Below are 26,480 nucleotides of genomic sequence, written 5' to 3' on the forward strand. Positions count from 1 at the left end.
GCAAACTTGGAGGATTTAAAGGGGGGCGGGGTGGGTGGGGGGTCTGTGTTGTTTTATACATTACATGTTTTAGATCTTTTCAAAGAATCAAGTTCAGCAAATTATCATAATAATAATAATATTGATAATGATGATAATAATAATAGTAATAATAATAAAAATAATAATAATAATAATAATAATAATAATAATAATAATAAAAATAATAATAATAATAATAATGATAAAAATAATAATGATAATAATAATAATAGAAACAATAGAAACAACAACAATAATAATAATAATAATAATAATAATAATAATAATAATTATAATAATAATAATAATAATAATAATAATAATGATAATAATAATAATAGAAACAACAACAACAATAATAATAATAATAATAATAATAATAATAATAATAATAATAATAATAATAATAATAATAATAATAATAATTATAATAATAATAATAATAATAATAATAATAATAATAATAATAATAATGATAATAATAGAAACAATAGAAACAACAGAAACAACAATAATAATAATAATAATAATAATAATAATAATAATAATAATAATAATAATAATAATAATAATAATAGAAACAATAGAAACAACAACAACAATAATAATAATAATAATAATAATAATAATAATAATAATAATAATAATAATAATAATAATAATAATAATAATATTATTATTATTATTATTATTATTATTATTATTATTATTATTATTATTATTATTATTAATAATAATAATAATAATGATAATGATAATTTATTTCATTTTTGTCTAAATATGATTATTTTATAACCAACTATTATGAAAAAGCTTTTATAGTTTATTTTAAGTGCATCTTATGTAAATAACTTTGGTTTCTATGTAAACAACTTGCATACAGATGTTGTTCTGTTCTGCTGTTTCGTTGTTCCTTGTCAATTTGCATAACGGTGACCGTTCTAAATTTTGCCGTTTTGACTTTTTAATATGAATTGAGGTATTCCGAATTATAAAATGTAAACAAAAATTGGAGCACAGATTCTGTTAAAAGATAAGAGGATATCTTTTGTTTTACCGATTGACAACTAACACAACCACTTTGTTAAGAGGCATAAATATGTCCGAAATCAAGGTGCAAAATTTTATCGATGGGAAATTCGTTGGAACTGAGAAATACCTGGACAGCTTTGACCCATCTACGGGAGAAGTTTGGGCCAAAATACCGGACAGTGGACAGACAGACGTGGACACAGCTGTCAAGGTCGCCAAGTCCGCTTTTGAAAAGTACGTCATGAATTGATAATAAATGTATTCAAGACAGACCTTTTGAATTTATATCCCAATAACACTGCAATAAAGAGCCTTTTTGTATCTATGCTAAATTTTTCAGTTTACAAAAATACGTACTGGGTGAGTACCTAAATATGGAACACCCGTTATAAAAGCGTTTTTCCGATTGTGATCTGTTTATTTACAATTTTAATCAATATAGACGCTTGCCTTAGATACACGTTCCAAATAACACGATACTCCAGTAAGTATTTAAAATGCTGCTATCATTCAAAAAGTTGTTCATGTTCAAATGTCAATACATGGCAAGCGGAGGGGGGGAGGGGGGGCTTGCGGTAAAATAATTTATTAGTTTACTTGAACAAAACATGTAGTAATAATTTTAAAAGGAAACATAAAAATACATAACGAATTAAAACTGTTCCATATTTAGGTACTCCAGGGACAAAAATGGCAGTCCTTGACTGTGCGGTTAATACTTTTCATGCAGATTGGAAGTATCTTGAAAAATACCATTTATATCAACCAAATTGGTCTTGAATCCTAGTATGCTGATGGAAAATTTTATAGCTGTCTAGCAAGTCTAACTAAAAAAGATTTTAAAAAAAGTGCCGAAAGTGTTCCGATTTAGGAACTCACCCAATACATGTACGCAAATGTAAGTGTAAAATGAAGTTTAACATTTAGGAGTTTAAAATGTTTCAGATTTAGACTGAATAAAATACTATATAAACTGAAATTGATTGTCATTGAAATTTTAACTATGTAATTAAAATCCAGATCCATCTTTGGTTCAAATTGTATGTGCAGTTTTGTGAGTCCTGTGCTGTCAAAATAAGGAAAATAAATTAAAATGTAAGGCTTGTATATATCATCATGAAGGCCCTGGGAACATGTGAGTTCAGATAAGTTTTTTACGGGTACAAGGCATTTTTCTATAGTACCCACGGGTCCGGTAATTGGACCTATTCTCCTAGCAAAATATATTTTTTTCCCAATCTGGAGAAATAAGTCTTTACTAGCACTGGTTCATTCAACATATAAATTAATTGTGTGATGTAAAGTTTTGGGGATTATTGAATTTAGAAATCAATGATTTTCATCACATTCAGAGATCAGTATGCAATATTACAATGTTACTGTCATGATTTATTGCAATAGATATTTCACAACCCAAGGATTGATATTTCATGTCTTCTGAAAGGAAAAAGAAACTCATATTTTAATAAGTTCCTCATTTGCAGAACACTGAAAAGCTTATTCTTTCAACTGTAAATTATTTTCCAATTTTGTCTTTAAAAAACTGCATGTTGTGTAAAATCTTAAAACGGAGAAAGCTTTTAAACACTAAGTTATGGATTTAAAGCTGCACCCTCACAGATTGACAGTTTTAGATTTTCTTTTAATATTTGTCTCAGAATCAGCTGCTTTTGGTATCAATGCCTTCAATTCAGTCAAATAAGATAAATCACAATAGAACAGATTTCAATTGTTTGAAAAACTGCCAAACAAATAATTTTTCTTAATGTGTTAGCAACGCGGTTAGCCATAAATCATTAAATTTCAATTGTAAATAATAAAAATGTGATCATAATTATATCACTGGTTTCTAGACAATAACGTGAGAATGTGTGCATCCCAAGACATTAAAATATAGGTTCTCAAAATGGTCAATCTCAGAGAGTGCAGCTTAAACATTGACTTCAACATTTTATGAAAAAAAACTGTTCACAAATTGACAAATCTATTTTTTTTAAATAGATGGGCGAGTACTCCAGTTGCAGAAAGATCCAAAATCATGATGAAAATTGCAGACTTGCTGGAATCGAGGTTGGATGAGTTTGCGGAACTTGAATCTCGTGACCAGGGAAAACCAGTCTGGCTGGCAAAGTCGGTTGATATTCCTCGTGCAGTCTACAATTTAAGATTTTTTGCGACTTGTGCTTTGCATGACCTCAACAGGTATTGTCATTGTGTCTGTTTAATTATTCAAATTTTGTTTGCTGTTGCCTGACCAACTTTTAAAAAGTCTCCCCACTCAAATTTATTTTCACTCCTGCAGAAAACATATTATATAAAGTTGTTTAGTGTTTTAGTTTCCTTTAGTGGTAATTCAGTCTTAAAAGAAATGTGTACCTACATGTACCAATTTACGGAAACTGGAAGTGTTTTAGCCACTGCAAATTTAAAGCTGCACTCTCACAGAATGACAGTTTTAACTTTTTTAAAAAGGCAAATTGGCCTTAAATAGTATAATTTTATTATAAACAGTCTATTTTCTGAAGTCGGAATATGACATATTGGCGTAAACATTCAAAAGGTATGCAATATCAAATCCATAATTTAAGGTTTCCCTGAAAGCATTTTTTTAGTTCAGTGCTTGTGGGGTTGTGCTAATTTTGAGCATTATGATAATTTATATGTAATAAGAGAATAATAATATTTAACCATCAACCTACCCTTTAAGATAAGACGAGCATTTGCATGCTTCAGATGCTCTAATCGTAAATTAAATACAGAATTGGGCATACATTAGGCCTAAAAAAAAAATGTCTGTTTCCTGTAACCCGACCGACCGTAATTTTTTACCGCCGACCGCATTTTTTTTATGCCCCAAAATTCGAAATGTATATTTGCGAAGTGTAAGATGAACTGCTTCCCTGGTGAACATACTGACAATGCTCAAAATTGCACATAATGTTGCCACCGCTGGGAGTCGAACCCATGGCTTGCCCTTCAAAAGGATGCATTCTACAACTGAAATGCATGTACAATGGCTGTCAAGCTAGCAGTTTTAGCTTATCAGTGGCAGAAAGATTGAATCTATACATCACACTGAATTCTTTTTAAAATAATTCACCTGAAATAAACATGAATATTGGATCATTCTGACATTAAAAGAAAAAAAAAATCCCTACCTACCGACCTAAAAAAAATTAAAAAATCCCTACCTACTGACCCATCTTTTTTTCACAGGAAACAGACATATTTTTTTTTAGGCCTTACAATATACAATATGTGTGGTGAGGTTTCACTGTATTAGGCCTTCAACTTGCCCCACCAGATTTGAGAGACCACAAAACCACATTTAGAATTTGTTCTAACTTTAATTTCCCTTTTTAAGTTCACAAAATTATCCACAAAGGTATATTTTTGTATTAAATCCAATAGTTGGTAAAAGTCCAGGTGTATATTTTAAACATCTTTTTAATCCAATATAAACTGATAAATGTAAGTCCAAAAAGTCCAATAAAAATGATCTCTTTGGTACAACTTGTTTACTGACTGATTATTCCCGCCAACTACACATGAAATGCTCGAGGATTGCGGGAAACATGGAAGCACATGCTAACGGAGCAATGACACCGGTGAAAGCGGTTATGTAAAACCTTAACAGAGCAAACATATAAAGTAAACAAAAAGATTAACTCATAATGGACAAATATCCCCGTGCCAAACCAACATTATTTGTTATTTTTAGTTAACAAAGGTTAATGAAGTTTATATTCAAATAATTATTAAACATAATATTCCACATGAACTATCAATCAAACAAAGATAGAAATGTTTTATTAATATTCGTGGAGTTCGCGACAACGTGAAGACCTAATCTGTTTGCATTGTTTCACACACTCAAATGTGCAAATCATTGAAAATGAGTTTCATGCTTTTTTCGAGTGACCTCAATATGAGGGTATAAGGACAAACTGAGGGTAAAGTGGTCAGAGATGTCAAATTTAATTTCATCATATGATGAATAACTATAAGACTTTGATGTACTTTCAAACAGGTAGCATACCTTGTTTCACAAATAATGACTGTGGTTGAAAATAGATAAATCGTCAAGAAATTAGGGTGGCACTGTTATATTATTATTATTATTATAATAAACATTGTTTGATGCTGTATCCTGGGCTGGAGGCCTTTATTTACAATAAAATTGAGTCGAGTATCATTTTAGGTCGAGTCACATGCAGGCAGTTGATGCATTCAACTACACAATGAAGATGCCAGTAGGTGTGGCGGGGCTTATCAGTCCATGGAACCTTCCCTTGTACCTGCTCACTTTCAAGCTCGCTCCAGCCATGATTACTGGCAATACTGTGGTGGCCAAACCCAGTGAAATGACTTCCGTTACTGCTTGGAAGCTTGCCGAAGTTTTCAACCATGCTGGTATACATTATGAAAGAAATTAATTTTTCTTTTTCACTTTGACTCAATTTGCCTTTTTCTACAATCTGCTCATTTGTTTTATTAGTGCTTCTTTTAATTTAAAAGGAAGTTTAAAAGTATATTTCTACCTAGAAATGGGCTAAACAAAACTTCCAAAATGTTCAACCTGTCAACTCTATGGTCGTGGTGGTTTAGAAATGAAATAGATTGAGTTTGGGTTGTCAATGAATTTAAATGACCAGTTTAAAAAAAAAAAGAAATTTAATATGGAACACATTTTATAATCATTACTGTATTTTAGTACGCTGGAATAGATGATACGCAGAAAGAATGCTGCAAAAAAATAGTTCAAAAATCTTACTACATGTTCCTTACAGGGAAAAAATAAGTTAAGGGGCATTTCTTTGCAGAAAATTTGACTAGTATGATTGTAGTTAAACAAATATTTTGTCATTTTGTAAAAATTGCATGTACTTATGTTTTTCTATTTTCGCAGGACTTCCTGCAGGCGTTGTGAACTTTGTGTTTGGAACAGGGCCAAATGCGGGAGACGCGATAGTGAAGCACCCTGATGTCCCCGTTGTATCGTTCACTGGAGGGACGGTAACGGCTGTAAAATTGAGGATTGCAGCCGCTCCGTACAGCAAAAAACTCTCTCTTGAGGTTTGTGTGGTCATGTCCTTGGAAAGAGAAGGTTTATAGAGATGTATCATTAAAGCTGCACTCTCACAGATTGACCATTTTAACAGCTTTTTTATTTTTTGTCTTGGAACTAGCATTTTTTTTGCATAAATATCTGCAAACCAATGATATAAAGGCCCGGTCACACCGCCCAAACTTTGTTGGAGCGTTCCTTGAACGGTAGAGAGAGGGGACCGAATTTCGATAACGCTCGTCACCGCACACAAAATGGTAAAAAAATCGAAAACACGGGCGTTGCCTTAGCGGTGCACCGCTGAAGCCGGTGTTGCTATAGCGTTGGCTTAATGGTAGCGAGCGTTGGTTTAGCGGTGATGCGATTCTTGATAGAGCGGCGTTCTGCACATGCGGGCGTTGGCTCGGCGGGGGTTTAAAGTTGGTTTAGCGGCACACCGCTTTTGACTACGGAGCTGAACGGATCACTTTGATAGAAGTTCTGATAGATTTTTGATAGAAGTCGATAGTTGAAGTTCATCATGCCACGTGGACAAAAGAAGAGGAAGGCTGGAGAAGGAAACTCCATCCTTGTTCAGTTGTTGGGCAAAACAAGAGTTCATCTGTGTACTCCTCAATGATGGCCTTTACCACTTCTCTGACTACCACACTGATGGTGTTGTGGGGAACCCTCTGTAGGTGTTACCAGAGGCCAGGTGCCTTAGGGTGATTGCCACTGTGAGACCAGGTTCCAGGCTTGCTCGGTAATTTGTGTCTTGCTTGGTCAATCTGGGGGTCAGCCTCTGTACAACTTCATCAAACATGGCTGGTGGCATCCTCATGAAGTGCTGGAAGGCTCGTGGATCCTCATTCCTCATCTCCACCATCAGCTTGTCATACAGTCCATGTTCAGGCCTTTTCAGTATCCACTGTCTGACCCACACAACACTGTCTCTCCTTCTTCTCTCTCTTCTCCTTCTGTCAACAGCTTGTTGCATTCTGAGGAGGTTCTGATTCTGCTGCTGGACTAGTGCACCAATCATAGCAAGACTCTCTGCATCCATGGTAGTACAGTTTTACCAATTCGATGTAAATGAGGTCTGCACTCAACGGCAGCTTGATTCCAAATGGGCTCCTGGTCCATTTCTCCCCGTATTTATAGCCAAATTCTGGTCCCGCTCCGACACCTCCATACCAACGCCAGACCAAAGTTCATCACCGCAATGGATCGCTGCTTCAACGCCTGACACTGTTCCAGCAATCCTGTGTCCGCTCGTAAAACGCTTACAACCGCTCCACCAAAGTTTGTGCAACGTTTAATCACCGCCCGGGCAAAGCTGGCGAAGCAGCGGTGGTCCAGCGTTCAAAATTTCTGCGTTGGCCTAGCGGACCCAAGCATCCACTAACTTGCGTCTAGCGGTGCCAAACTTTGACTGGGCGTTGTTCTTGCAAATCCATCAAGGGCACTAGCACATCTTGCGAAATTTGCAAAATCACATCAGATCATTTGTGCAGCTCAAAACTTTCGGAGCGGTAGGAGGGACCATAAGCGGTGGCCGAGCGTATACGGCGTTGCCTTGACGGGGGCCAACTTCTGGTGAACGGTAACGAGCGGTGATGAATTTTTTTCACCGCTCCAGGAACGCTTCAACAAAGTTCTTGCGGTGTGACCGGGCCTTAAGATTGTTGACAAAAAGTCAGATCGTAGATTTTTATATTTCAGTTCGAAAATTAATGTTTTATGGCTTAAACTAACGGTTTAAGAAAAATGCATTTTTTTAACTTAAATACAAAAATCTGCGATCTGATTTTTTTGTCAGCAGTCATTTATAACCAGTTTCTAGGGATTTTCGCAAAAATTGGCTTGTTCCAAGACAAAAAATAAATAATTTGTCAAGACGTTCAATTTGTGAGAGTGCAGCTTGTTACTTGATATTTCACTGTATGAAACCGTGAATATAACTATTTGATATTACACTGCTTTGAAGTTAAGCCAGTTTCCCTAATTCCAAAAAATCAACAATGTTATTTCCAAAATGACATAACATCTGCTAATAGTTTGGCATGATTTTAGATGAAATTTTATCAACTGGAACTGTCTTAAAAGTTCCTACCTGAAAGATCCTAAATTTTGCACAAGGCAATATAATTATGCTATCCAGAAATTATATAACAAAGAAGTCAAACCTTGACAAAAATGGTTTCTAGTTATTCAGGAAACAATTTGCAATCATTCAAGATATTTAGAATGCATTAACAGCAAAGATTATTTGTTTAAATAATTTTTTACCATGATAAACAGAAAAACAGTTTATTTTTCATGTAAGTTCACAATTTCACCCTGCAAACACCAAAAGTAAATATTTCTTTTTTGGCTTGCCTCTCGTGAAATATAACTTTTAGTTCTCACAGTGAAATATATCGAAATCATACAATAATCTGGTCTATATTTTTTGGGAAAATACTTGAATTGTCATTCTGTTGTTTCAGCTTGGAGGTAAGAATCCAGGAATCATATTTGATGACGCAGATCTCGAGAAATGTATTCCAACAACAATCAGGTAAGGTTTTTAAACAGATCTGATGTGATTTTGCAAATTTCGCAATATGTGCTAGTGCCCTTGATGGATTTGTAAGAACAGGCCTTTCTATCTTAACATGGCTGGCATGTGGTGTTGATGGTGTATACTGATTAAAGATTATCCAATAATTACAGCAACTGCACAACATGCTGGCCAGTTTTGTTTCATAATTTAACCCTTAGGCTGCTGATGGCGATTTTAAAGGCTTTGCAAACAGCTTGGAACCAGACCAGACGCCGAGTAACTCGGCGTCTGGTCAGGTTCCAAGCTGTTTGCCACTCAGTCAATATATCCCCAAAGTTTTAAGTAAATTGAAAGAAATTTAGAATAAACCAGATGACATTTTTGAGCAGACGACAATTTACCCAGCATGCAAAGGGTTAACCAATATACACCAACTACCCCACATACTGGCGGCCTCTGTCAGCATCCATACAGATGTTTTTTTGTTTTTTTTAAAATAAATATAGCAAAGCATTTTCATTCAATATTTTCATGTCATCCTTTACAAATCAGATATCCACTTGTCTACAAGTCTTCTTGTTTAAATATTTCTGTTACAATCTGTCAATCTTCCCCTGTTTTCAGACCATCCTTCATGAATCAAGGAGAGATGTTTTTGTGTACAAGTTGTCTCTTTATAAAACAGAGATGGATTTACGAGATATTTCCATTACAATATGTTCGTTAATACGATGTAAATCTTCCCCTGATTTCAGATCATCCTTCATGAATCAAGGAGAGATATGTTTGTGTACAAGTCGCCTCTATGTACAGAGGGGGATTTACCAGACATTCCTGGACAGATTTGTGGCAGAGGCCAAGTATGGAATTTGTTTTATTTTAATGGATATGTATTGATCGCTCATAAACTGTAAAAATATATATGTACATTTTGTAACTTTAATGCACTCTATTAATTAGCCTTTTCATAACTCAACATTATGTGCCTAGCTGTTTTAACTGCACTTAGATATCAGATACGTTAAGTAAGTTCTATGTTTAAGTCATATAGTTGCAAGTTTCTGATGATGCAGACAACACAAACGGCAACAAACACCAAGGCTATTACAGTTCTTTAAAGCTGCACTCTTACAGATTTATCATTTCGACAACTTTTTAATTTTTTGTCTTGGAATGAGCCAATCTTTGCGTAAATATCTGTAAACCAGTGATATAAGCCTGCTTACAAAAGATCATTTGCAGTTTTTCATATTTCCGTTTCGAAAATGAATGTTTTATGGCTAAAAGCGTCACCAACGCTTTATGAAAAATACATAAAACATCATTTTTTTCAACATAAATATGAACACCTATGATACGATTTTTTGTCAGCAGTTTAACATCACTGGTTTTCATGCATTTCGCAGAAATTGGTTCGTTCCAAGACAAAAACTAAAAATGTAGTTCAATCTATTAGAGTGCAGCTAAAACTGACATTTATGTACTAATAAAAAAATGTTCGAGCGTCAAGTTTCAGCGAGAGGAGGGCAGGCCTAAAATATAATTGCAGTTAATATATTACATCACAACCTTCTAGAAAGCTGGTGGTTGGTGACCCCAAATCCCCTGATACATTTACGGGAGCGCTAATCAGCAAGGAGCACCTGGCCAAGGTCAAAGGTTACGTAACCATTGCGAGGCAGGAGGGGGCAACAATACTGTGTGGGGAGGAGCCATTGAATCTGCCAGAGAGAAACAAAACTGTAAGTCATAATGCTAGTTTGTCCGGTTAGTGCAGTGGTTAGCACACTCGCTTCTCAGCAAGGCATCCTGGGTTCGTTTGAAGCCTAGGATATATGTGAGTTTGATTTATGGTCACCATGGCAGACAAGTGGGTATTTCCCTGGGAACTCTAGTAACCTCCACCCTCTGGTGCCCGATTGTGCCAATGAAAGTGACTTTGCAAAAGCTTTCTTTCATATCATTGTACTGGTAAATATGATTTTTTTTTAAATAGTTTAAACTACTTCATGATGCATTGATGACATTTTAAGTTGCAAATTTACCAAAATGTTATGCCATAAATATTTGGCAACAAAAATATATATAACAGGAATTCACACTTTTAACATTTTGAAAGAACTCAAACAAAAGGTCATGTTCTACATAAATTTGAGGTATAAATATGGGGTTTTGAATTTCTGATTTAGGCCAGGTTTGATTATAAATTTTTAGTGTTCAGAGTCCAAACCGAGGTGTGAAATAACAACATCATCAGTAAATGAAAGTGCTTACGATGAATTGTTAAGTTTTTTAAGGAAACTAGGACCTTCTTAAAGCTACACTCTCACAGTTTGACAGCTTTGACATTTAAAAAAAAATGATCTCAAAACAAACTGATTTTTGCGGAATGTCTTCAATTCAGTCGTAGCAGATATAACTAAAAAATAAACTCAGTTGTGGGAAAAACTACTGAAAATTTTATTTTTCTTAAACCGTTAATTACCCAGTATGCTTTTAGTCATAAAACATCTTCAACTTTTACCAGTACATGAAAAATGCATAAAATATAATTTTTTGATCATAAATATGAAAATCTGCAATCTAATCTTTTGTCAGCAGTCTAATATCACTGGTTTTCAGACATTTACCCAAAATTGGCTCATGCCAAGACAAAATATAGAATAAGTTGTAAAAATGCTTAATCTGTTAGATTTCAGCTTTAAAGGGGCTTTAAATGCACTCTCACTGATTGATTGTTTTGCAATTTTTTTTTTTTTTTTTGTCTTGGAACGATCCATTTTTCGCGAAAATCCAGATACTGCTGACAAAAAATTAGATCGCAGATTTTTATATTTAAGTTAAAAAGTTAATGATTTGTGCATTTTTTTTTGAACGTAAGTAACAGTTTAAGCCTTAAAACATTAATTTTCTGACAGAAATATGCAAATCTGTGATCTGATCTTTTGTCAGCAGTCTAATATCACTAGTTAGCAGATATTTATGCAAAATTTTGCTCTTTCCAAGACAAAAAATAAAAAAGTTGTAAAACAGTAAATCTGTGAGAGTGCAGCTTTAATTATGCCCCCCTTCGAAGAAGAGGGGTATATTGCTTTCCACATGTCGGTCGGTTGGTCGGTCCGACTGTCGGTAGACCAAAGCTTGTCCGAGTGATAACTCAACAATTCCTGGAGGTATGGTCAGCAAACTTGATATGAAGGTTGGGCCTGACCAGTTGATGACCCCTATGGATTTTAGGGCTCATCGGGTCAAAGGTAAAGGTCACAGTGACCTTTTATGGTAAAATAATTATAAAGCTTGTCCAAGTGATAACTCAACTATGCCTAGACTGATGGTCATCAAACTTTATATGGAAGTTGGGCCAAACCAGTAGATGACCCCTATTGTTTTTGGGGGTCATCAGGCCAAAGGTCAAGGTCACAGTGACCTTGAAAGAAAACTCAACAATTCCTGGACCTATGGTCATCAAACTTGACATGAAGGCTGGGCCTGACCAGTAGATGACCCCTGTTGACTTCGGGGGTCATCGGGCCAAGGTCAAGGTCACAGTTAACTTTAACACAAAAAAGTTAACAAATCTTCTCCAAATGATATCTCAACAATGCCTGAACCTACGATCATCAAACTTGACATGGAAGTTGGGCCTGACCAGTAGATGACCTTTATTGATTTGATTTGATAAAATGTTGTTCGAGTGATAACTCGACAATGCCTGGACCCATGGCCCTCAAACTTGACTTGGGGTTGCGTCTGACCTGTAGATGACCTCTTATGATTTTAGGGGTCATCGGGTCACAGTGACCTTGAATGAAAAAAGCTTGTCTGTGTGATAACTTGACAAAGCCTGAACCCATGGCCCTCAAACTTGACATTTAGGTTTTTTGTGAACAGCTGATGACTCCTATGGATTTTGAGGTCATAGAGTCAAAGGTCATGGTCAAAACATATCCTCACACTTTGGATGGTCATAATCTTAAAACTGCCTCAACGGCATCCAATTTCAGTGACAAATCAGCTGTCATTTCAGTCCATGCATATTTCATTCAATTGTCCATATAATCCTGACAACATGGCACTCAGGGGGTGGGGGGGCATCATGTTTGACAAACATTTCTTGTTTAAAGGGGCTTTAAAGGATAACACAAGATGGCTGCAATTTGTGTTTTTATTTTGATGCATTATAATTAGGGGTGGAAGCGAATATCCGAGTATCCGGATATCCGGATATCACGCAAGTATTCAGATACCAAAATGGGTATTCGAATATTCGTTAAGAATTAAAATTTCAATGAAATAGCTTAGCAGAGACATAGCAATTGTTATAAAACTTTTCAGATGTAATATTTCAGGTGATCAACAGTGTCTGTCGCGAAGCGGGTATGTGTCACAAATCATCTGCTATTTGGGTGTTTGCACAAGGCGTGATATTGTGTCCTTGTGCAGCACCCTGTTAAGTTCTATGACCTTGTTTACAATGACAAGTGTTGTTTTATGATCATAGATGTGCTTAATTGACACTAATTGGCACTAGTTGATATTAAACGGATTGATCATCAATCCGTAGGAATTGATCGTCCAATCACAAGATAAGGGTCGTGCAATTAATTAAAGCTATTAATGACCAATCATATTTTTGATGAATATGCATGAAGAAATTATTGCTATCTGAACAATAAATACAAAAACAAATTTATCTATTCACTTTTCAATCAAATTTCCATCATTTTGCATCTTGTATTTTTTTTCCATACGATATGTAAACATGTTTAGTTTATTAATAAATAAAAAAAGTACACGCATGCAAATAAAGAAAAATCAGATCGTCTTGTTGTCTTCTTATCTTTTCCGCAATTATATCCTTCATTACAAAACACCACAGAAATTTTAGGTATTGCATTAAATCAAACAATGTAATGAAATAAAATTACAATCGACTATCAAATAATCAAAGCGTCATTTAACATGAAACCTGCTGATAAATAACAAACTCGAAAGCACGTGGCAGTAACCAAGCAGCCACCTCGGCCGAAGTGACTATCAAATTCGCGAAGTGTTTATGTGGTATTCATCAAGAGTTTTATGACGTAAAATGAGTTGTTAAGCTTTGATTATAACATTATAAATTATTAAGACTGAGAAAGAATGAATGAAAAAGTGAAATTGCCATATGACGAATTATAAATTAAGTGGAAAATTACCGTATGTCAAATAACAGAAGGTGGGTGACATATAATAGGAAATTTACTTATTATGAAAACAATTTGATATGAGTATCCGGATAGTATTCGAATACTTGATACGAATATCCGGATACCGATTTGGTATCCGGTTTCCATCCCTAATTATAATGTTTAACTCATTTGACTTTAAAGTAACTTGCTCATGGTTTGTAAAATGCACTTTTTTTAGTTACAAAGTGTGGAAAATCATAACGAGTGTTAAAACAAAAATACCAAAAGCTGGAACCCTTCAGCAAATGTTGATATTTGATCAAATATCATTTTTGAACAACACAAACCCGTTCATGTTAGTAATGCAATTGAAAATTAATTACAACTGCGGTGTTGCGTGACTGGTTGATTGACATTATCTCATGATGTTATCAATGTATCCTTTACAGGTCAACATATTAACCACATTTGTAACCGTGGCCACGTGGACTAGCCAGCTTTTTTAACTCACCTGTCACATAGTGACAAGGTGAGCTTTTGTGATCACAATTTGTCCGGCGTCCGTCCGGCGTCCGTCCGTAAACTTTTACTTTAAACGACATCTCCTCATAAACCGCTTAGCCAATTTCATCCAAACTTCACAGGAATGTTCCTTGGGTGGTCCCCTTTGAAAATTGTTCAAAGAATTGAATTCCATGCAGAACTCTGGTTGCCATGGCAACGGAAAGGAAAAACTTTAAAAATCTTCTTCTCCAAAACCACAAGGCCTAGAGCCTTAATATTTGGTATATAGCATCATCTAGTGGTCCTCTACCAAAATTGTTAAAACTATCCCCCTGGGGTCAAAAATGGCCCCGCCCCGGGGGTCACTTGTTTTACATAGACTTATATAGGGAAAACTTTAAAAATCTTCTTCTCAAAAACCACAAGGCCTAGAACCTTGAAAATTGGTATGTGTCATCATGTAGTGGTCCTCTACAAAATCTGTTCAAATTATTCTCCTGGGGTCAAAAATGGCCCCGCCCCAGGGGTCACTAGTTTTATTACATAGTGTTATATAGTTAATCTTTAAAAATCTTCTTCTCCGAAACTGTACGGCCCAGGGCTTAGATATTTGGTATACAGCATCATCTAGTGGACCTCTACCAGATTTGTTCAAATTATTGCCACATGGTCAAAATTGACCCAGCCTAGGGGGTCCTTGTTTTTACGTAGTGTTATATAGTAAATCTTTAAAAATATTCTTCTCCAGAACCGTAAGGCCAGGAGCTTAGATATTTGGTATACAACATCATCTTGTGGACCTCTATCAAAGTTGTTCAAATTATTGCCACAGGGTCAAAATTAACCCCGCCCTGAAAGTTATTTGTTTTTATATTGTCTTATATAATAAAACTTTAAAAATCCTCTTCTCCAAAATATAAGACCTAGAGCTTTCATATTTGGTATATAGAGTTACCTAGTGGACCTACACCAAAGGTATTCAAATTATTGTCCCGGGGTCAAATTGGCCTTGCTCAGGGGTCATTTGTTTTTACATTGTCTTGTCACTTAAACATCTTTTCCTCTGAAAGTAAAGGTCAGAATGACTCCATACTTGATATGTAGCATCCTTACATGGTCCTCTCTCAACTTTGTTCAAATGGTTTTGTTTGGCCCCTTTTAGGGGTCACCAGAGCAAAAAATAGAAAAACCTTTAAACAACTTGATCGTATTAATTGCTTGATGGATCTTCAAGTCTAAAGCATCCTAGCATGGGCCTCTGTCAGGTCTTTTCAAATAATTTTGTTTGGCCCCTTTTAAGGGCCACCAGAACTAAAATTAGTAAAAAAAACTTAACATTTTCTTCGCATGAACCCCTTGATAGATCTTCAGCAAATTTGGTTTGAAGTGTCCTTGCATGGACCTCTCTTAAATTTGTTCACATAATTTTGTTTGGCCCCTTTTAGCTAAAAATAGAGTAAAAAACGATTATTCTTGTGAACCTCTTGATGGATATTTACCAAATTTGGTCTGAAGCACCCTTGCATAGAATTCTCTCAAATGTATTAAAATAATTTTGTTTGGTCTCTTTTATTTTCATATTTCTTATAATATGCATGAATGTTCTCAAAATGTCAAGACTTAAATCATTGTTGTGTACGCTAAATTACTGAAATACAACGATAATTATCGAAATACACACGACAGTTATCGAATTATGCCTTATATACAATTTTTTGTTTGATTTTTACTTCAATATATGTTGTAAATACTAGTGTTGGGAATCGGTTGCAATTTTACTATCGATGATCGGTTCCACTCAAGTAACCGATTATCGATAGTACAATCGGTTTTTAAAATACTAGATAGTACCTGAGTTGTAGTTTTATTCATGTAGAGTATTAAACTCTTAATCATTATATGCATATACCTTATGTCTGTGATTGAAGTTATTAAGTGTTGTTGTATAAAAAATAGTTCATTTCCTTGCTCATTGTGGCTTTCATCAGCCATTTTGTTAAAGATAACATCTTAACACTTACTAAAAATTTTTTTTTCGATAATCGATTATAACTAAATACTATCGATTGTCGCCGATTTCAGACCCAACCAATCGATTTTCGATTATAATCGATCATCGGAACATCACTAGTAAATACTTTACCAACCTCAATTTTTCGGCTCCGATTTTTACATTTTTCCGCTGCGTCCTATCTTATATATTAAGGGTTTTTACCCCGTTTTTTCAACTATTTTTTTGTCTGTGTCCTATCTATGCTAGCGTCCTATACATGATATAATACGGTACCTTTCAGCCAAGTCAAAAAAAAGAAAACAACATATGCTGCAAATTTGTTTTTCAATCATTTCCATTCTTTAAATTAATAATCCAGGAATTTGTGCTTTACAAATCACTGATACTCTTTTTTCATGTCTTGAATTTCCCAATTTATTGTTAACACAATGCTCTAGTATCAAGAACATCAAACTGTTCCTAAAATAATCTAAAACCTTAGTACAGTGCTCCAGCGAGCCCCTTTTTTGAGGTCGGTTACCTCTAAGTTGAAGGTCACACTTAGTGTTTATTCACAATGGTATGCTGCATATAAGTACATGGAGGTTAGGCTGTCGCAACCGGGCTGTAACTTTCTCTTGAATGGACAGATTTTAAAATGACTAGCCACATATTTTCGACATACCAAGACGACATGTCGTGTGCAAGACCCATGTCCCTACCTCTAAGGTGAAAGATACACTAAGTGTTTATTCACAATGGAATGCTGAATATGAGGACATAAGAGTGTAGGCTGTCAAGTATGGGTGGTATTTCAGAGGCAATTTATAATAACTTGCCATAACAATTTGACACGTAAAGGCAAGATCAACTTTTCATGTACTTGTTCATAGGTCAATGACACATTCGGGGGCATTTGTCTCATACTGTGACAGCTCTTGTTCAATATTCTTTGAGAAACAAGCTATATTGATAACAAAGGTTAAACTCTTTTACTCAGGTGAGCGATTTAGGGCCATCATGGCCCTCTTGTCTCCATTTTTTTCTTGACTTTACCGGCGTGGGTTCGAACCCTTCTAAAACCCAAATACTTTTTATGCTATAACTGTATTTCTCTTTGCAATTTCGATATTATAGAGTGAAATAATGATAAAATAAATGTTTCAGATGCATTATCGGGAAAACAAATTTTTGGTTCAAAAACATGAGCAAGTCACTTTAATGATTATATGAGCATATGATTTGTGTACCATTAAAAAAACATTAGACTTAATAAATGGGGTTTTTGAATATTAGCGACATGGCCATAAATTCCCGAGGTAAAAAGGTCCCGAAACATCGCTATTTTTATATCCGTACACAAAAAATATATCATATGTTTTTATGCCCCCTTTTGAAAAAAGTGGGGTATATTGTTTTGCACATGTCGGTCGGTCGGTCGGTCGGTCGGTCTGTCTGTCGGTCGGTCGGAATACCAAATGGTTTCCGATCAATAACTTGAGAACGCTTTGACCGAGGGACCTCATACTTGGTATGTGTATTGGTCATCACCAGCAGATGAACCCTATTGATTTTGAGGTCAGTGGGTCAAAGGTCAAGGTCAGTGTGACCTTTACATGAAAAACGGTTTCCGATCAATAACTTGAGAACGCTTTGACCCAGGAACCTCATACTTGGTAGGTGTATTAGTCATGACCAGCAGATGAACCCTATTGATTTTGAGGTCAGTGGGTCAAAGGTCAAGGTCAGTGTGACCTTAACATGAAAAACGGTTTCCGATCAATAACTTGAGAACGCTTTGACCCAGGGACCTCATACTAGGTAGGCTTATTGGTCATGACCAGCAGATGAACCCTATTGATTTTGAGGTCAGTGGGTCAAAGGTCAAGGTCAGTGTGACCTTTACATGAAAAACGGTTTCCGATCAATAACTTGAGAACGCTTTGACCCAGGGACCTCATACTTGGTAGGTGTATTGGTCATGACCAGCAGATGAACCCTATTGATTTTGAGGTCAGTGGGTCAAAGGTCAAGGTCAGTGTGACCTTAACATGAAAAACGGTTTCCGATCAATAACTTGAGAACGCTTTGACCCAGGGACCTCATACTAGGTAGGCTTATTGGTCATGACCAGCAGATGAACCCTATTGATTTTGAGGTCAGTGGGTCAAAGGTCAAGGTCAGTGTGACTGTAAGCTGAAAAAAGGTTTTCTGATTGTCCATATTTTTTTAATGCATGCACAGATGATTGGGATTGATGTATAAATGTTTGTATAGAAATGATTTTCTTTTATGTTACTATTTTAGTTGGGCATTTATTTGCCTTCTTAAGTTATCATAAGTAAAGTGCATCTTATGCAATTTTGGAGAAAATTTGCCTCAAGCTCCTCTATCCACTAAGTGCCATGTTTGTTTCAAACTAAGATAGATGATCATCAAGGATATATTTTCTTCAGTAAAGTTTTAAAGTAAGAGTATTGTTCTGATATTTGTCTTATATAGTAGACAGTAGAAATTTATATGTCACTAAATGCATCAGTTGAAGTATCAGTTTTCAGTGAACATCTAGTTTAATTATGCCCCCCTTCGAAGCAGAGGGGTTATATAATTGCTTTGCACATGTCGGTCGGTCTGTTGGAAGACCAAAGCTTGTCCGAGTGATAACTCAACAATTCCCGGACCTATGGTCATCAAACTTGACATGAAGATTAGGTATGACCAGTAGATGACCTGCCTCATATGCATCCAATGACAAATCAGCTGTCATTTCAGTCCATGCATATTTCATTCAATTGTCCAAATATTTCTGGCAACTTGGCGCTCAGGGGGCATAATGTTTGACAAACATCTCTTGTTTTGTTATTTATATTGTGCTTCTTTATAACATGCAGGGCTATTTCATGCGACCAACAGTGATTTCGGATGTTGGTGACTCTTCACGGCTTGTTACAGAAGAGATTTTTGGACCAGTCGTGTGTGTGCTTCCGTTTGACACCGTCCAAGAGGTATATATATTTGTGCACAGGAGAAATGGTATTGACCTGAATTCATCACAAATTCAATCCACAAGGAAGTCACGCTTAATTTCAGGAAGTCGTCTCATGTATGATATTGTTTAAGCGGTATGAGATGCACTATTGGTGAGATTAAAGTCAGAATTACCTGTAGAAAGAAAAAAGGAATTTATTGTAGTGTATTTTGTGACATGTTTATGTAAATATGGTGGATTGTACCATAAAGGTGTTGAATTGAATTCATGAACATAGAAAATGTTACTCAAAATCATGCATGTTTATTTTCAAGGTGATAGAGAGGGCAAATGCTGTAAAGTACGGACTGGCGGCAACAGTATGGTCCACAAATGTCAACACCCTACATACAGTCTCTCAGAAGTTGCATGTATGTATTTTTAAGTGGTTAAGTTTCATGTTATTCTTTAAAGATATCTTAAAATTATTTAGCTTTAAATTTTAAATTTTGAGAGGTAAAGAATTTTGTTAAATACTGTTAACTGTTATAGCAAGAGTTATGAAGGACTTTTTCCCAATTAAATGTTTCTTCACATGGCTAATAATTGACATATTTTCCCAATTAAATGTTTCTCTATATGGCTTATAATTGATATATTTTCCCAATTAAATGTTTCTTCACATGGCTAATAATTGACATATTTTCCCAATTAAATGTTTCTCTATATGGCTTATAATTGATATATTTTCCCAATTAAATGTTTCTCTATATGGCTTATAATTGATATATTTTCCCAATTAAATGTTTCTCTATATGGCTTATAATTGATATATTTTCCCAATTAAATGTTTCTTCACATGGCTAATAATTGACATATTTTCCCAATTAAATGTTTCTCTATATGGCTTATAATTGATATATTTTCCCAATTAAATGTTTCTTCACATGGCTAATAATTGACATATTTTCCCAATTAAATAGTTCTTCACATGGCTAATAATTGACATATTTTCCCAATGAAATGTTTCTTCACATGGCTAATAATTGACATATTTTTCCATATGAAAAGGAGTTTTTTTTTTAACGTTGCTAAGGAATTATTTAAAATCATGGGAATTCTTCTTAAACATGATATAAAACAAAGGAGTTTCTCAATACGGACATTTCTTTATGTAGCAAATTTTGAATGATTTTTCCATTAAAAGGAACTTTCTGTAGACTGCTTACCGTAAGCATGGTTTTGCAACTTATAAACAAAAGAAATCTCTGTTGTAGTGTTATAAAAATACTGTGATATTGAATCCCACCAGCTTTAAAACTTCTAGGATGAGAATGGTAAAGGTGTCCTCTCTCTTTGAAGAGGGCATGGGTTTGAATTTTTTTTTTCAAAGTCAATTTTAGGCCGAATTTGTCTCTTCAGATTTATCATAATCAAACCTGGGAAACACAAGACCACACTCGCGCGCAACATCGTGCCAACGAGAGTGACTTAGTATAAGCTATCATAGCTTTCTTCACAATCGTTGTAAAATATATAATGTTTAAACCAGACCTGGGAAAAATGTGTTTTGTGTAGAGGTTTTAAGTTTTTTTCTCTCGATTTTTCACATATTTTTTTTTTTGCCTGCTTCCTATAAAAGGGTGCGCCCCATAAAAGGACATTTACAATATGTGACCGTGTTTTGTTACCTCAAAATAGTTTTGTTAAGTCATTCGCTGTATGGTTTCACATTGGGAAAATGTTGCACCGAAATGTCATTTCAACAAATAAAATACATTTTAAATCATCTTATATTCTCCACCTTTTAAGTCTTAATAAAATGCTACCTCTATGCTATAAGAGAGTATGTATGCATGAACATACCCTGTCGGTTCAAACTCCTAGGGACGGGCAAAAATACCTCGAGCCTCGGAAAATTTGAGCCAAGCAGGAATCTTTCCCTTCAGTTTAAAGAAATGGGTCCTTAGAATCCAGTTTAAGCCAATGAGGAATTCGAGCAAAATGAGTTCCAGCCAATGGGGTTTGACTGTATTTTATAATTTACGAACATTAAATGTTTCAGGCTGGCACAGTGTGGGCAAACTGCTGGATGGTAAGGGACCTGAATATGCCATTTGGAGGTATGAAGGAATCGGGAACGGGAAGGGAGAGCGCTAAAGATTCCATCGAGTTCTTCACCGAGGAGAAGACAATCTGTGTGAAACTTAACTAAGCTGGGCACAGCTTATGGTTTTAAGACAGTTATTTGTATGCAAACTTAACTTTTTTCAAGACTTTCAGGGCTTAGGAATAGACTTAATTAAACTGATCTTACCCTAAATCCTTAAACTACCCATACTGTAGATTTAAATGATCCAGTTTTATACAATTCACTGGCTGCTAAAAACTTACATGTATTACTTTTGCTAATTGGATTAGATTTAAAGCTGCACTCTCACAGATTGACTTTTCTATTTTTTGTCTTGGAATGAGCCAATTTTTGCGTAAATGTCTGGAAACCAGTGATATATTAGACTGCTGACAAAATACCACATCGCAGGTTTCATATTTACGTTAAACATGATGTTTTATGGCTAATTGGCAGATTTCCAAAGAATTGAGATCTGTTCTATTATGATTTACCTTATATGACTGAAATGAAGGCATTGAAGCCATAGTGAGCTGGTTTTGAGGCAAAAATATATAACAAGAGATGTTAGTGAAACATTTATGCCCCCTTGGGAGCCAAATTGTTAGTAGGATTTGGACACTTAAATAAAACACTTAAATAAAATATGGACAATCAGAAAACCTTTTTTCAGCTTACAGTCACACTGACCTTGACCTTTGACCCACTGACCTCAAAATCAATAGGGTTCATCTGCTGGTCATGACCAATAAGCCTACCTAGTATGAGGTCCCTGGGTCAAAGCGTTCTCAAGTTATTGATCGGAAACCGTTTTTCATGTTAAGGTCACACTGACCTTGACCTTTGACCCACTGACCTCAAAATCAATAGGGTTCATCTGCTGGTCATGACCAATACACCTACCAAGTATGAGGTTCCTGGGTCAAAGCGTTCTCAAGTTATTGATCGGAAACCGTTTTTCATGTAAAGGTCACACTGACCTTGACCTTTGACCCACTGACCTCAAAATCAATAGGGTTCATCTGCTGGTGATGACCAATACACATACCAAGTATGAGGTCCCTCGGTCAAAGCGTTCTCAAGTTATTGATCGGAAACCATTTGGTATTCCGACCGACCGACAGACAGACAGACCGACCGACCGACCGACCGACCGACCGACCGACCGACCGACATGTGCAAAACAATATACCCCACTTTTTTCAAAAGGGGGCATAAAAAAAGGTCATAAGTGTCAATTTATGAGAGGGCAGATTTAAGGGCCGTTTTTAACCTGAAAATTGTCCAGGATTTTATTTTTTTATTTACTGTAGAAAACTGAATTGAAAATGAAAAAAGTAATCATTTGTAGTGTGATAGATAACATTTTTTAATGTTCCTAAATAGAATTATAAAATTGTTTTTGGTTAATATTGTGACAGGGATAATCATTGTACATGCATATGTTTATTTTTTAAAATTTTAACCAAATGTTTAATATACCAATTGTTTACTAATTGATATTCAATTTATTTGTATATGTATTTATAAGTGTTGTTTGTTTAACTCTGGGTGCTATTATTTGTCTTAGTAATAGTTAGATGATATGAATTAAATCTTAATGATTAAGAATGGGCAGAGTGAGCGTAGGGAACATGCCTTTTCTCATTCATTAAGATTTAATTTAGGTCATCTAACTGACTTAGAATACAACCTTATTGGTTGACACATTGTCAACGCAAAATCTGGCGCAGAGATTGTGTATCCAATGAGTGGCAGTGGGCGGAAACTTAAACACCAGCAAAAGGTTAAATTTTAATTGATTAAAGCTGCACTCTCACAGATATACCATTTTTACAACTTTTTTATTTTTTGGCTTTGAATGAGAAAATTTTGCGTAAATATCTACAAACCAAGGATATAAGATTGCTGACAAAAAATCAGATCGTAGATTTTCATATTTCCATTCGAAAATTAATGTTTTATGGCTTAATCCGTTACTAACGGTTTAAGAAAAATCCATAAAACATCATTTTTTGAACTTAAATATATATCTGCAATATAATATTTTGTTAGCAGTCTTATATAACTGGTTTCTATGGATTTTCGCAAAAACTTGGCTCGTTCCTAGACAAAAAAAAATAAAAAAATGTCAAAACGTTAAATTTGTGAGAGTGCAGCTTTAAGCCTTTTTCTTAATGATTGCCTATCTGCAATTTCATTGGCTGTAAATGTAGGTTGTATTCTAAATCAGATTACTTTACATTGATTTCTTGTTTCGGTTGTGGCTATTATGGTCATTATATGTTAAGTGTTTTCTTTGTTTTTTGCTTTTCGTTCATGCATTTATTTGAGTTATCATATGGTGACCAGTAGGCAGATTATACTCTTCACATGCAATAATTAGCCTGCTGATAAATTACAAATATATTTAGCTTTAATATGGTGCTTTATATATAGAGATTTATCAGTGAAAGAAAATTTATATTTCACTGTTTCAAACAATGAAAATATCCAAGTGATATTTTTCACCGTTTTGAAAAAAAAGGCTGCTTTCGGTTCCCAATCAGGCATCAGCAAAAGGGCTGGGACACTTTTTTATTGATATCATTATTTAAATAATGTTACATACACATACCAATTGGCACATTTTTCTAAAAAAATGTAATTAAATGACTTCATTCCAATTTTAGGCATATTATAAAAAGAAAACAAATGTTTGTTTCAGTGTAAGATGTGTTAATTAAGTAACTACAACTTAAATACAAAGCATTTCATTGGTATTTTATTAATACAGGGTTCCTGCTGGTGATTACCATTTGTGCGTATGGGGACAAACCCCATAAGTGGTGACATTTTTTTCATATTTGGCAATCTGGCATTATTTTTTGTATTTTTGGTAATTTTTGTTTTTTGAATACATTAAATGGTTTAAATAAAAATGAACATCTAGTCTAATAGCTTTTGTCAGTATTACGTATTAAAGCAGCATATTTCAAAATTTTATTAGTGCTATATCTACCGAATATCTTTTTTGTGTCAGCTGTGTAACATAGCAGACTCTAGTGATGTAATGATTATCGAGTACAATCGAGAAATCGCCCCTGACAATGACTGTTTTGTTGTTATGTTCATTTGTTTAATTATTAAAGACAGTACAAGTTTATGTAAATTTACTAACTGTTCCAAAAAGTATGACTATTTTACACTTACTGACTCCAGTTTAAATCATTGAAATGATCATGATGATACTATGTATAAAAAATGTATTTCCAAATGATATTATGAACTTTCGATTATTGTCCTCATAAACAGATAGGAATTAAACCGTGGCCAGTATGCATTATTTTTAAACAGAGAAACTCAGATGAGACAGCAACATGATTGTTGCATAAACAACTCTTTTAAAGCTGCACTCTCACAGATTGAACGTTTTGACAACTTTTTTTTTGTCTTGGAACGAGCTAATTTTTGCGAAAATGCATGAACACCAGTTATATAAGACTGCTGACAAAAAAATAGATCACAGATTTTTACATTTAAGTTTAAAAATTGATGTTTTTTTTATGCATTTTTCTTAAACAGTTATTAATGATTTAAGCCATCATAAAAACAATAATTTTTGAACGGAAAATTAATATGAAAATCTGCGATCAGATTTTTTGTCAGCAATCTTTTAATGCTGGTTTGCAGACATTTACCCAAGAATTTGCTCTTTGCAAGACCCCACCACCAAAAAAAACAACAAAACAGTTGTATGAATGGTATATCTGTGAGAGTGCAGCTTTAATCATCCAAAATGGTGTATAATCGGCCTCTGCCTAGCTCGCATTGACAAAATCCAGGCTTGTTTGAGGAAATACTGTATATGCTGATATTTGGTGTCTTAGTCCTTTTAAGTAAAAAAAATATAAGCACTTCAGTCAACACATATGAAACAGCAAACTCATCTGTGGCAGAATTCTAATTGATCAAGTGTTCTGCTGTGAAACATGTTAAAATAATAACTATGTTTCTATTAACTTTTAGCTTATTTGTTTTCTAAAGCAATTAAATGTGATGTCATAGCTGATTACTAAGTTTTAGAAAACACTTCAATGTTGACGTTAACTTGGAAACTGCTTTTGTATTTTCTTAAGAAAATTGGCAAAAACAACCAAATACCGGGTACACATAGATCGAGTCTTAACATGTGTAGGATTTAAGTACACTCACAAAAAAATAAATTTACTCTAGAAAAGAAGTGTTATACAATTTGAAATATTGTCCTTATGTTGTGGAATTACAATTGTAAATATGGCTGTGTTTATGTTGTTTTCGGAGGATGGTATAAAATATTTGTTGGGTCAAATAAAACGATTAAATTCATCAAAATTTCTTTGACTTCCACAAACACATACATTCATACGGGTTGTTCTGAGGTCTTTGATTTTGAAAAGGCCATTAAGCCAGCACATGGACCAGTAATATTAAAAAAAAATTGTGTAATATTTATCTATGAAGCAAATAATTTAAAGATTAACTTCACATAAACCTTGAAGAAACCAATCATTATTTTTGTATTCCTTTATTTATACTCCTAGTGATTATTTTTAACAATTACAACATTTCGCATAGTAGCATAATAGAAATCAGCAACAATATAACAAATAATTACTATCATTGAAGCATATTTGAGAGTGAATACTGTTCAGCCATTTGCCATAATATATAATAGCCATGCAAAGTAATGAATTTGCAAGTTACTTGCGAATTTGATTGTGTTCATTTGTTTCTTTTTTGCGGGGTATAAAAAGCAATATATACCTACACAGGGCTCAAACAGCCAGACGGGCAACCAATTCAAGGAGTTTTCAAGGAGGTTTCAAAGACCTTTATTTGGTTTTCAAGGACTGGTAAAAAAATCAAGGAGTTTTCAAGGAGATATCAAAGACCTTTATTTGATTTTCAAGGACTGGCAAAAAAGATTTTTCATAAACTATAATTAAAAACAGGCTATGAAAATACTAATTACAAGCGAAGCATCAGCCAAGATATTTTTTTATTTGGAAAGATGATTTTTTACTATTGACACTTTATCTAGACCAGA

General features: G+C 34.5%; 1 protein-coding gene across 1 annotated transcript; it reads left to right on the top strand.

Moving 5' to 3' along the window:
• Positions 1–1,024: 1,024 nt before the first annotated feature.
• LOC128217236 (2-aminomuconic semialdehyde dehydrogenase-like) lies at positions 1,025–22,121 on the top strand. Its single transcript, XM_052924217.1, has 10 exons — positions 1,025–1,287; positions 3,055–3,255; positions 5,255–5,466; positions 5,963–6,129; positions 8,590–8,660; positions 9,401–9,505; positions 10,222–10,387; positions 19,205–19,318; positions 19,617–19,712; positions 21,347–22,121. Exons 1-10 carry the CDS (start codon positions 1,121–1,123, stop codon positions 21,494–21,496), a joined length of 1,449 nt encoding a protein of 482 aa, XP_052780177.1. The 5' UTR covers positions 1,025–1,120; the 3' UTR covers positions 21,497–22,121.
• Positions 22,122–26,480: the final 4,359 nt, after the last annotated feature.

Source organism: Mya arenaria, chromosome 14 (genome assembly GCF_026914265.1).
Source record: "Mya arenaria isolate MELC-2E11 chromosome 14, ASM2691426v1".
NCBI classification, from domain to species: domain Eukaryota; kingdom Metazoa; phylum Mollusca; class Bivalvia; order Myida; family Myidae; genus Mya; species Mya arenaria.

What these genes read in the sequence shown, in the direction of transcription:
- LOC128217236 (XM_052924217.1), top strand. Translation starts at nt 1,121, where the DNA reads ATGTCCGAAATCAAGGTGCAAAATTTTATCGATGGGAAATTCGTTGGA. An exon ending in TGTATTCCAACAACAATCAG is followed by an intron (nt 8,661 to 9,400) that starts GTAAGGTTTTTA and finishes CCCTGATTTCAG; the next exon opens with ATCATCCTTCATGAATCAAG. An exon ending in AGATTTGTGGCAGAGGCCAA is followed by an intron (nt 9,506 to 10,221) that starts GTATGGAATTTG and finishes ACAACCTTCTAG; the next exon opens with AAAGCTGGTGGTTGGTGACC.